Source organism: Taudactylus pleione, unplaced genomic scaffold, assembly GCF_031769625.1.
Source record: "Taudactylus pleione unplaced genomic scaffold, aTauple2 ptg000218l, whole genome shotgun sequence".
Lineage (NCBI taxonomy): Eukaryota > Metazoa > Chordata > Amphibia > Anura > Myobatrachidae > Taudactylus > Taudactylus pleione.
In genome coordinates, this window is record NW_028284620.1 from 917,617 (window position 1) to 931,190 (window position 13,574).

General features: G+C 43.9%; 1 protein-coding gene across 3 annotated transcripts in view; it reads right to left on the reverse strand.

The window, feature by feature from the left end:
* The window catches only part of NMU (neuromedin U), a 103,984-nt gene that overhangs the window by 61,871 nt on the left and 28,539 nt on the right, over positions 1 to 13,574 (reverse strand). For all 3 annotated transcript variants that reach the window (XM_088478793.1, XM_088478794.1, XM_088478792.1), the window contains exon 2: positions 4,940 to 4,998. In XM_088478793.1, coding sequence (XP_088334919.1) covers positions 4,940 to 4,998 — 59 coding nt within the window. The remainder of the gene's footprint in view (positions 1 to 4,939; positions 4,999 to 13,574) is intronic.

Consider the following 13,574-nt stretch of genomic DNA (forward strand, 5'->3'; position numbering starts at 1 on the left):
ATCTGGGGAGATGATGTATACGGTCAATGAGAGTAACATCCACATTAGAGAGAAGTTTGTGAAAAAGTGACATAGCATAGTCCTCCAATTCAGAGTTGGAAACGGAGTCTGGAATACCCCGAATTTTAAAATTGTTCTGTCTGGAATGATCCTCCATATCTGCCATTTTATTCCTGAGAGACTCTAGCTCAGACTGCTGTTGGTCGTGTACTCTGATGAGGTCATTATGAGACATCACTAGTTCCTCCATCTTACGCTTCAAATGGTCTTACGAGACCCAATGGGTAAAATTTCTGATTTGACTTCCCGAATGGCCGCTATGAAGTGAGATCAGACTTAAAGGCAGTCAGTGCTTGACATAGAGTCTTAACGGTCAATGGAGCATTAGAATCCAAGTCAACACCAGAACCCAATAGGAAATTAGTAGAGTCTCTCGAGCCAGTACCGGACGGTAAAGATTGTGAGGGATCAACATTTGGGGAGCCAGATGTATGGAGCCCCTTTTGGTTGGGGAAGGTCACTGGTGGAGGTAGGAGAACTTCAGCTCTTTTTGGAGGCATAATGGAGCAGATGTTAACAACACCCAAATAGGAGGAAAGATACGAATTTATACCGTCTTCCAGAGGCAATAATGAGAGGGATGGACCTTTACAAGTTACGCAGGCATTAAATGATTAGGTTACATATTACACTATAAGGACATGGGAGGAGAAAGCATAAAATTACAGATTACAACTGTAATGGAGGTCGGCAGCACGAAATCAGTCACATAGCAGTACTCCAAAATTCAATCAGGAAACAAGAAAAACATGCATCAATAGTGTACACTATCCCATATGTTTATAGATGAAGGAGGAGAAGCTGGGAAGCTTGTCTGGAAGCTGTGGTGGATGGTCCAAAATAACCATATAATAGAAATAACTCACTAGCAGGCACCAGTCAGGTCTACAGCACTCTGGATACAGCAGCCCCCAAATGTAAGTATCAATAAGGAGTTAAATTACAGTAGCACAAACAGATCCCTCCAGAGACACCCCAAAAACAGCAATCAACAGAGCCACAGGGTTCCTGGATACGGTCGGATAGAAATCGAGGCCACTGCTTTGGACCCACCACGTTAATAAGGTGCTCCTCCACTCCCGGTGATCAGGACCGGCCATGGACCACTCAAAGGAGAACCAGGTAAGGGGGGCATCTTGGGGAGGGAGTCAGGGAGGGGGATCTGGTCAGCAGGAGGCTTCATACAGTAGGGCGCAGCACGCCGGATCCAGGAGCATCCAAGATGGCACTGGATGTTGCAGGAGAAGCAGCCTCAGTCGGGTGGACGGAGCCACTCAGGACCCAAAACTCCACTTCGGCCAGGCGCTCAAGCACTGGCGGAGGGAGGCTACCAGTACTGGGGTCCGATGGGTAGAGCTGCAGCGGACATGGTACAAACAGGCCGGGCCAGGAGCAGTGAAAATGGAGTCCGGCACTGCAGCTGGAGCTGAGGGCAGCACCCGCAGAGTCGCAGAAGTTGACCCCGGCTCCGTGGAACACTCACCGCATGTGTCTCCACAAGCCCCGAGGTTAGAGTTGGAGCTGAGAAAGTCTGAAATTGCGGGCAACTGAGTTAAATTTATAAGGGGTAGCCAGGAGCTACCAACGCTTGCGACCTTCCTGCTGTCTGGCTAGGCCACCTTAAACCATAACTTAATGTATTTTATTAAAATAGTATTTAAAGAAAACAGCAAAATATTTAAAAAAACCATAGAAAAACACAAATAGTTTGTGTAAAAAATGTTCAATAAAGAAAGAAATGTGATTTAAGACAAATTGTCAAGCTTTGTCTTTATTTATCTTTTCCCAAAAATTGGTACCAAGTGTGTGATTTGTACTAGTTACACCTTCATATATACACATAATATATGTGTCTACATATTTGATTATCATAATATCTGCCTTAAATATGTACAGTACCAGTCAAAAGTTTGAACAAGCCTTCTCATTCAATGGTTTTTGTTTATTTCAATTATTTTCAACATAGTAGATTAATACTAAAGACATCAAAACTATGAAAGAACACATATGGAATTATGTTGTAAACACAAAAGTGTTAAACAAATCAAAATATGTTTTTTATTTTAGATTCCTTAAAGTAGCCCCCTTTTGCTTTGATGACCGCTTTGCACACTCTTGGCGTGCTCTCAATCAGCTTCATGAGGTAGTCTCCTGGAATGGTTTTGAATTAATAGGTGTGCCTTGTCAAGAGTCAATCTGTGGAATTACTTGCCTACTTAATGTGTTTGAGACCATCAGTTGTGTTGTGCAGAGGTAGGGTTAGTACACAGTGGACACCACTATTTGACTACTGTTGTAATCCATATTATGGCACCAACCACTCAAGTAAGTAAAGAGAAACGACAGCCCATCATTACTTTAAGAGATGAAGGTCAGTCGATATGGAAAATTTCAAGAACTTTTAATGTATCCTCAAGTGCAGTTGCAAAAATCATCAAACGCTATGATGAAACTGGTTCTCATGAGGACCGCTCCAGGAAAGGAAGATCAAGAGTTGCCTCTGCTGCAGAGGATAAGTTCATTAGAGTTACCAGCCTCAGAAACCGCTACTTAACAGCACCTCAGATTAGAGACCTCATAAAGTCTTCACAGTGTTCAAGTAGCAGACAAATCTCAACATCAACTGTTCAGAAGAGACTGCATGAATCAGGCCTTCATGGTAGTATTGCTGCGAAGAAGCCACTACTGTGGATGAACAACAAGAAGAAGAGAATTGTTTGGGCAAGAAACACAAGGAATGGACATTAGACCAGTGGAAATCTGTACTTTGATCTGATAAGTCCAAATTTGAGATTTTTGGTTCCAACCACAGTCTTTGTGAGACCCAGAGAAGGTGAGCGGATGGTTTCTGCATGTATGGTTCCCACTGTGAAGTATGGAGGAGGAGGTGTGGGGGTGCTTTGCTGGTGACACTGTTGGTGATTTATTCAAAATTCAAGGCTCACTTAACCAGCATGGCTACCACAGCATTCTGCAGCGCCATGCCATCCCATCTGGTCTGCGCTTACTGGGATCATCATTTGTTTTTCAACAACACAATGACCCCAAACACACCTCCAGGCTATGTAAGGGCTACTTGACCAAGAAGGAAAGTGATGGAGTACTGCATCAGATGACCTGGCCTCCACAATAACCTGACCTAAACCCAAATGAGCTGGTTTGGGATGAGTTGGACGCAGAGTGAAGGAAAAGCAGCCAATTAGTGCTCAGCACCTCTGGGAACTCCTTCAAGACTGTTGGGAAACCATTCCAACAGTCTACCTCATGAAGCTGGAGACTACCTCATGTAGCTGATTGAGAGAATGCCAAGAGTGTGCAAAGCTGTTATCAAAGCAAAAGGGGGCTACTTTGAGGAATCTAAAATATAAAATATATTTTGATTTGTTAAACACTTTTTTGTTTACAACATAATTCCATATGTGTTCTTTCATAGTTTTGATGTCATCAGTATTAATCTACTATGTTGAAAATAATTGAAATAAACAAAAAACATTGAATGAGAAGGTGCGTCCAAACTTTTGACTGGTACTTGTATGTATCCACAAGGGATATGTGTGTTTAAGGAATAAACTTTCAGCATAACATACAGTATAAAGTTTTGAATTTTAATCCTTGTCGATAAGATCAAATATTTCATCACAGGATATAAATGCCCTCTGTGATGGGCTAGGAAAATGGTCCTGCTCTTATTTGTACACAATATTTGCAGATAAACCTGAATCTCAGTTCTCATTTGGCTTGTCAGCATTGACAAAGCTGTAACACACAGCAAAAGCTCTGAATCAGAGCAAACTATCTCATTATATTAATCTGCAGAAAAAGCAATTTAGACACTGCACCTTTATTCTGAATTGCAACAATGTTATAATACAATCCAAATATGTGAATGGTTAACCCCGTTTGCTGCTAGGTGTAAACCTATGGGGGCTGCGGCTCCTGTAGGATATGGAGGGATCGCAGATACAGAGATACATACATACATACATATACAGATACAGATATCAGAGATACATACATATGGGTAATCCTTAATATTTGCAGGTAACACTCGTTATATGCTGCAATTATTTGATATACAGGCCCCTTAAACAAAGAATTTAGAAAAGGTAAATTTGATGGACTACACTGAGGGACCTATTTGTTTTACAGCATTTTACGTGCATAACCAAAATTAAAATTCATGTACTTTTAGTTGCACCCTTCAGCTGGATTTGCTCCTAACTCTGAATGAGGCTCTGAAAGTGCAGTGATTGCAGTGATACAGCTCAAGAGACAACACAAACATAGACGACATTATATAAAAGGAAATTCAGGTTGCATATAACATTAACTAAATATGCACAACTCACAGATAAAGTATGTCATATTAAATTACATTTAAAAAAAATATATGCATGAATTGGAAAGGTTCAGATAATACCTATACAAAGCCATATTTTGTATCATCTTCATTATATTCTACTGATACAAATTATTTCTGAAGTGCTTACTTATTATGTAGCACTGTACATTGAATTTACAATCTAAGAGGCGTGTGGGAACACTTGATGCTCTCGTTAGTAAAATAACAATTGTAGCTAATGGTGGGGAGAGTGTGTGGTTATTGTAAGGCTCTGGCATTATTAGCCACCAATAATAAATCATCCACTAGCGGCGAGCATTTCTCTGCAGCTACTGGTAGATTGTAAGCTCTCATGAGCAAGACCCTTTCTGACATCTGTCTTATATCTGCATCTTCTTCGTCAACATTGTATGGATTAAATCTGTTTATGGAATAATTTGTGCTTTTTAGGTATGATTTGTTTTACACCCACTGTCTGGCACTGCAGAGTGTTGTGGTCCCTTAAAAATATTGAATGAAGATGACACTTGAACTTACCCCATTCCACAACTGCAGCTCTTGCTCTGCTCTAAGCATATTAGATGAAAATGGGGCACCTGAAAGACATACATTTTATCACTTGATAAATACCATAAAAAATATAAAATACAGTATGTTACAAGAAAACACATATTAGTTGATTAATATGTAGACATTTGTGGCTTCAATGCAGTACAAAAGCAGTCTGTTATAGCTTAGGTCTACTTGCAGGAATAACCCCAGTAGTTCAGGGGAAGTTAAGTAAATGCCTTCAATATAAATTTTAGTCAACGTTTATATACTTAGTTGAAAATCTACTAGGGAGAGAAGAGGAATGGGCCAAGAATCAAGTACTCAAGGCTTATGTGAACTGGTTACAGCCATTTGTGACAATGGGCAGTATTATTGTTGAAACAAACACACAATGTTCATATATCATGCGGGTGGTATGACGATCAAGCATTTAGATGATACATCTGTACATGGGCGTAGCTATAGTGGGTGCAAGGAGTGCCATTTCTATGAAGACCAGAGGCTTAGGGGGCCCCAGACCAAGTTCATATAGTAGACTACCAAGTTTCCGAAATTGCCTGCTAAGAAATTGGATCTGGTCCTTTGCTCTTCAGTGGCAATTATTGTCTTACCTCTCAGTAAAGCTCTACACTGATATGATCCATCTCCCACAACCTTGTTTCACGCTCACAGAAACAGCTGAGCTAATCAGTAAGCCCAGCAGTGTCGGAGAGTAGGCTTCTCCTTGTTTTTAGCCTTTGTGAAGCTGGAGGAATGGGATTGAGCTCCAAGGTTAGGACCAGCACCGGCTCCTGTCCTCTTACCTGAGGGTGGCTGCCGCTGCTGCTGGCCTGGGTCCCGGCGCCTGCTCAATAAATCTGGCAGGCATCGGGACCTGCGCATGAGCGGCTGTGGCGCTGCACATGTGCACGCCTTACACCAGCTTCTCGGGGCTGCATTGGTTGCAGCCCCAAGAAGCCCTGTAGGGCTGCCCGAAAGGCAGGGCAGCGGCTTCCACTGGAAGCCGCTCTCTGCTGATCGCAGCCCGAACTGGCAGTCCCAGGGGGAGGAGACAAATTCTCATTCTCTCTAGTGGTTGGTGTCATGTCTATTATTGTGTGAATAATGATGCTGTTTGCAGGACAGATGGTCAGATGGTCTCTGTCTAAGGTCGCAATTTCTACAGTATATTAAAATATTTTAGATTTTATTGACCTATTGTTAATATAGAATTTTGCATTGGATGGTTCTGGGCGTGATTCAGAGCTGTATGGTTTGAGTACAACTCCAATGGATGCCTATCTGTACTGCGCATGTTCCGATTGGTGACTGGCCTCAGCACAGCCCCTTTTTGAGGCATGACGAGGCCAGTGTCTGCGTATTCCAATGCTGCTTCACTGGCCCGGCTGCTTGAATTTCACGCCCATCCTGAGTAACCTGCCAACAGCAGATCACAGAAGCCAGAACAAATCGTCTTTTACACAAGATGCCTCCTGCGACATTAGCATATTATTGCGCACCTGCTGTGTACAAAGTTGCAGCGGCTGTGTATTAGCATACAACTCTAAATCAGGCTCTCTGCCTGGTATTTCCTATATATACATAAACTGTAATACTACCTATCCAAGTAAGTAGTATACGAATGCTTGAGTGACTACAGACTGCCCTGATGATTTCTATGAATGAATTACAAATGTAAGTGGGTCTGTGTGGAATGTGTCAAATAAGTAATAATATGGTTACCAGCGGCCCATTACAATGATGATAGACAAAGGGCCTAATTCATAGGTTGATGCTGCTGTGTTGTGGCTGCGATAATATACAAATGTTAGTATTTGTCTCCCCTTTGTGTAGTAGCCTGTGTCTGAATGAGCAAGCCCTGAAACGGCCACTTCCAGCATCTCTGCACACTATAACACCGCCGGCCATTCTCCACACACCTCCATCACGTGCACCATTGAGACTTGCACCAGGCCCATGGCAGATGCAGTTTCTCCATATGAACATGGCCTCTGTGGCTGTAGCTGTGCATCTGAGAACACATCGGCATTCCCTGACATGTGCACGACACTACCATCACACCACGGCCGTAACTAAACGTGTGCGGCCTGTGCGACCTCACAGAGCGCAGGGCTCTGTGGGTGGCACCGTCGCCACCCCTGCTTCTGGCTGGAGGGTGTCTGAAACGGCACCGTGCAGCCAGCACCACTGTGGCACTGCTGTCTGTAGCGTCCTTTGGACATTACAGACACCCGGCCTTAATTACAGCTGCCCGGAGCTGAAGACGGGCACTGCTGCAGCTTGAAGTGCCGGTGGTCCCGCCCCCTTATACACAACATCATGATGTCATAAAAGGGGCGAGGCCAGCACAGGGCACTCAGAGCCCTAGTTACGGCTCTGCATTACATGCACATGAGATGGACTTTTTTTGCGTTCACTTCAGGCCACCTCCCAGTCACCACACAGGAACACCCGTCACTTTCCCTCCCCATTTCTGATACCGTCTATCCTGAGCACAACAGCATCTTTGGGCATGTAACGCATGTGCCATAGGGGTTTTCAGGACTTTTTGCACTGCACAGTTGCAAATAATCACTCAACTGCGTTGAGTGATTATGGCCTACAATGTTGTAGTTCAGCAGCATTAACTATCAATATACATTTTACATGTGATAGACATGCGACTCTTCCATTTCCATCATGACATGGCATGACAAGATCGTAGCATATTACTATTTTGTGCTTTAAATACAGCCTCCCTCTGTACATTCTGCCTAACATGCATCCAAGAATTCCAGGGCATTACTTCATTGGGTGTAATCTCCAGGGAGGCCCTTATTGCGTTTCTTCTATTGTTACCCTTCTCTACGGATTGTCAGTTGCTTTTCCAAGGCCTCTCAAGTCTTCTAGGCAGTAAACTGTGTCATTTCTCTAGTGATTCCTGGTACTGGATGAATGACTATGGGGCCTTCTTACTAAGACATGGCGATGGAGCTGGTTTTCTATTGCCACTGATGACAGCATTAAAAAACCTTCTATCGCCAAGCTGACCGAGGCAAGCAATACTCATCTACCTCTGTAACACCAGCTAGAAGCAGTAAGTGGTATATTTAATAAAGTGCAGGTTTTTAGAAGTGGAGATGTTGCCCATAGCAACCAATCAGATTCTAGCTATTATCTTCTAGAAGGTGCTAGATAAATGTTAAGTAGAATCTGATTGGTTGCTATGGGCTACAACTCCACTTCTAAAAACTCTCAATATTCCCTAAGACAATTTGGGAGATATGCATACGCATGACTTGGCTAGCCTAGGCTTTGTCTATACACTTAGGGCTCTATTTATTAACATTATTTTTACTAAAATAAAGTGAAAAAGGGTGTTTTCACACCATTTTCACATTATTTTAGTATCACCTATAGTTATTACAGGGCAATTGGAGTAGAATTCGTAAAATTCTACTCCAACCCCTAATTATCACTTATTTTTAGTAAGCAGATCGCATTTCCCATAATTGTAATGGGAAATGTGATCCGACCAAAGTTACTAAAAATAAATTGTAAAAAAATAAGCCCTGTGATAATAACGCCTGAAGGTGGCATTATCCAGGGTCTCCCCCAGTTAGCGGACTCCTACTCTGCTCTAAAGGCAAAGCAGAGCCCGGAGCCGGTCCCAGTGATCAGCTGTGTGGTCTAAACAGACTGCAAGCTGATACACTGCAAAAAAAAAATAGTCAAAACAAAAATTCACTTACCTAACTCCAGGGACCGGTGGTCGGGGCTCCGGTGATGACTCCCCTCCAGTCAGCTGGTCTCCCATGCTGCACTGCGGCCCGGTCATCAGGTGATCGGGTCCGAGTGCAGTATGGGATATCAGCTGACCGGAGGCATGGAAGACATCACCGGAGCACCGATGACTGCAGGTAAGTGCTATTAAGGGAGGGGGGGTCCACTATTGCGGGGGCGGGGCTTAGTGCCGGGGGAGGGGGGTATAAGTGGTGGCTGGTCGGTGCATGCACGGGGCACTAGTCACGGTATTTTCTGGCGAAAATACCGCGACTAGAGTGCGGATGGGATTCGCAGGGACAGAGCTTTCTCGCAAGCTCTGTCCCTGTAAGGGATTTGTAGTAAATCCCTGTGATATTTGCCTGAATTCGCAATGCGAATTCAGTCGATAATATCACACTACAATCTGCATTACAAATGCGGATTGTAGTAAATAGAGCACTCAGGGCTCTATTTACTACAATCCGCATATTGAATGCGGATTGTAGTGTGATATTACCGAGTGAATTCGCATTGCGAATTCAGGCAATATCACAGGGATTTACTATAAATCCCTTGCAGGGACTGAGCTTGCGGTAAAGCTCTGTCCCTGCGGATCCCATCCGCACTCTAGTCGCGGTATTTTTGGAAAAAATACTGCGACTAAGAGCCCGCGCATGCGCCGACCGACCACCGCTGCTGCCCCCCACCGACGCTAAGCCCCGCCCCCGGTGCTAAGCCCCACCCCCCGCGATCGCGGACCCCCGCGACCCCCCCATTCATTACACTTACTTGCATCCTCCTGGCCTCCGGTGATCTCCGGGCTTCCCGATCAGGTGATCTCCCATACTGCACTGGGGCCCGATCACCTGATGACCGGGCCCCAGTGTACTATGGGAGACCAGCTGACCGGAGAGGAGCCATCACCGGAGGCCCGATCACTGGTCCCTGGATTCAGGTAAGTAAAAAAAAAAATGTTTAATTTTTTTTTTTTTTTTTTACAGCAATCAGCTTGCGGTCTGCTTAGACCACATAGCTGATTACTGGTACCGGCTCCCGGATCTGCTCTCCCCGTTAGAGTAGAGTGGGAGCCCGGGAACCGGGGGAGACCCTGGATAACGCCACTTCCAGGTGGCGTTATTATCACAGGGCTTCCCCTGGTATTTTTTTACAATTTATTTTTAGTAACTATGGTCGGATCACATTTCCCATTACAATTATGGGAAATGTGATCTGCTTTACTAAAAATAAGTGATACTAGGGGTTGGAGTAGAATTTTACTAATTGTACTCCAATTGCCCTGTAATAACTATAGGTGAAACTAAAATAATGTGAAAAGGGTGTGAAAACACCCTTTTTCACCTTATTTTAGTAAAAATAATGTTAATAATAGAGCCCTAAGTGACAATTTATTTTATTTCATTAGAAATGCCAATTGATAAATGTCATTGATGATGAATCTTATCGCCGTCGTAACCCACATTCATAGATAGGGATAAACAAAAATAGCTTGTGGCCTTTTCATACGTCTAGGATTTTCTAAAAAGTACTTGCAGCATGTTCACCTCTGTTATTTGGGGATTGATGTATTAAGCCATACCTCCCAACTGTCCCGCTTCCAGCTGGACAGTCCTGTTTCTCTGGGACTGTCCCGCCCACGGGCCGCAGTGTCCCGCGGTGGGGGGGAAGTTGGGAGAGCACAAACCGCTGGTGTGCAGGAGGAGAACAGGTGCCGTGCGCATGCGCACGGCATCTGGTCTCTTCTGTACGGAGAGCCTGGGGGCTGCCCAGCATGTCGAAGAGTGCTGGGCATGCCCCCAAAGTGACGAAGACGGGGGAAACCGCGAGGCTCCGCGCCGGTTTTCATTGGCTCCGCCCCTTTTCCAGAAGCCACACCCCCTTTTCGGACGCATGCGCCTGCGGCGCGCGCCCTGTCCCTCTTTCCCATTTGGAAATGTTGGGAGGTATGTATTAAGCATTGAAAAGATTGGACCAGTGGAGTTGTTGCCCATATCAACCAATCAGCTTGTACCTACCATTTTATAGAATGTAGTTGATCAGTGGTACCTGGAAGCTGATTGGCTGCTATGGGCAACGTCTCCACTGGTCCATTTTTCCACTCTTTTCACAGCTTACTCACTAAACTCTCGAATTTGGGTCACCTACTCCGACCCATAATCTCATTTCACAAAATCACATTATGTTTCCATGTGGGAGCATACTGCCCTGATTCGCTTAGATTCTCCCATCAGACACCAAGTTGGCTTATAATCTCTGCACTTACCTATAAAAACAACTTTACTTGCATAAAACATAAGCATTTGCCGTCAAAAATGGCATCTGTGGTGCAAACCTACAAGTTTGTAAATTACCCTTATTTACTGCAAATTATATAGCTGTAAACAATTATCACTGCTCATGATTCAGACTTTTTTTCATGCATTTTTAATAATCACAGAATAGGAACAAACAATCTATTGGCAATATAACTATAATACAAAGATTTTTTTTATTATGTAAAAATGCTATACGTAAATCCGCAGCCATCCCAACTTTAAACTGATGGATAAACCATGTACTGTATCATGCCAGACTGGACGACATGTTGGCAACATAGTCTAGGGTGTACACTCAATGTCACTGACGACTCGTGCTCCCGCGCATTGTCAGCGACATCGCCCGTCGGACCTGCATACAAGTCCGACAGGTGACATCATCAGCGAGGGCCATGCTGCCGAACACTGGCACTTCAAATATATTCTTCCTATGTTCAGACAATTGCTGACATGTATTATAATACATTATGTTTTATACTGTACATGAAATGAGAGTTTGTCATTGCACCAACAACTTGTCACTGCCACTTGTTGATCACCAGTAGATGTGGCACAGGACAGGAAACCATAACACAATAGGTTTTACTTACTTATATCTGAACATATTGTAGTTAGGTAATTTATATTAGGTAATTGATATTAGGTCATTTATCTGTGCTTCATGCAAGAAAAATAATTGTCTAAGTGACACCCAGATTTTTTTGTCAGGCTTCCAGTAAAGGATATTACAAAGATGTCTAGGCTAGGGGAGTTTTAATTTAGAATATGTACACCACAGTACATCTTCCAGAGATGTACGCTAATCCATACCTCCCAACCTTCCCGATTTCAGCGGGATAGTCCCGCTTTTCGGGACCAGCGGGAGAGATTGGAGGACACTGTGACAGCACAGCTTTGCATAGCAGAGCAGACTTGAATGATGCTGCATCCATTAAGCGCTCGGAGGGAGATTGCCCCCAGCATGACAAATAAACGGGGGGGGGGGGGGGGGTGACACACAATCTATCATTTATTTCCCTGAAGGGGTTCATTCATTTATAGCTTAATAAATGGTCAATATTAGTTACCTTAATAAAGGGAGCAGTACTAGTAATTCATACTTGCCTACCTGCCTTCCTGGAACAGCCGCCCGTAAGCATGGACAAGTCTCCCAGGGGGTTGGGCCACCTGGCCGCAGCCACCAACTTTCCCTGTGAAGTGGGTGGTACAGGCGGCCAATGATACAATTCGCATTGGACCGCATCATCGTGGCTCTGCCCCCCCATGTTACAATGACAGTAATCCAGTTATTACATAGTGGGGGGCGGGGCTGCGATTATGCCATCATGTCCCAAACCCGCCCACCTCCGCAGAGCCCAACCACCTCCAGGCCCGCACACCTCCGGTGAGCCCCGCCCCCTGAAGTGCTGACCTGACTGCCTCCACCCGGAGGAGGCAGCCAAAAAGTCAGCAAGTATGTAGTCAATTTTTATACAGTAGGGGTATTATTTTTTCTTTTATTTCTAAAGGGCACTACTCTAGTGATACATGCTCTTGTGCACTACATACTGCTACCAGTGCAAGTATGCATGTTTAGTTTACGTTACATTTTAAGAAATAGGGCTGGCAGTACTAATCCTTGCGCTTTTAGGTATTTTTGCGTATTTTAGGTGCTGTTAGGCAAATCTGCTCCTTAGCGAAATACCCACATGGATTGCATTAGTAGTGAGATGCAATTTGCACTACAGATCTATGCAGGGGCAGAAGTATGGGAGACAATGGAGGCACCTGCCGCCGGGCGCCAGCACTGAAGGGTCACCTCCTCCATTGCCCACAATATATTCATCCCACTTAGGACTGTAAATATGTACCCGGAGTGTACCGTCACGACATGGCACCTCTTCCCGGCACCTGGGAAGCTACCATAACCATATACTATGAGATAGATAGATAGGCACCATATTTATTTTCCCTTTTTTTTTTTAGGGTGGGGGGCACCAAATTATAACTTGCCTCCAGGCATCTGGGATGAACTTACGCCACTGGATCTATGAATGCATGGAAGTTTTCCACAGTTATGGCACAATCCAAACATGGTTGATCTCTGCATAATTAAATGCTTCTGAATCACTAATTATTCAGTAGACCAATAGTGCTCATCACACTTGCTGTATAAAATTTTAATTTGCAATTTCTTCTCATTTCCAGCTTTTCCTAGTGGACTCCCACGTCCTAAATTTCATGTACAAGTACTGCAATACAATTATTCCAAATGAAAGCTGACACATAAATTCAGTTATCATTGTAACAAGAGAAGAATTGTATATTATTACCTTCACCGCTTGTCTGGAAAATCACTGATGTCCAGACCCCAATTTATATAGTGACTATAACTAATTCTCCTGTCTCTATACCTGGGGGAACTTGCAGGACACTCCTGTGCTGCAGACTGCTACACTAAATAGGATAATTATGTAAACTAAAGCGGAGGTATAAATCCTCCACAGTTATTCTTAATTAATTATTTGATTTGCTTACAGCTTATTGCCTAGATTATTTTAAAC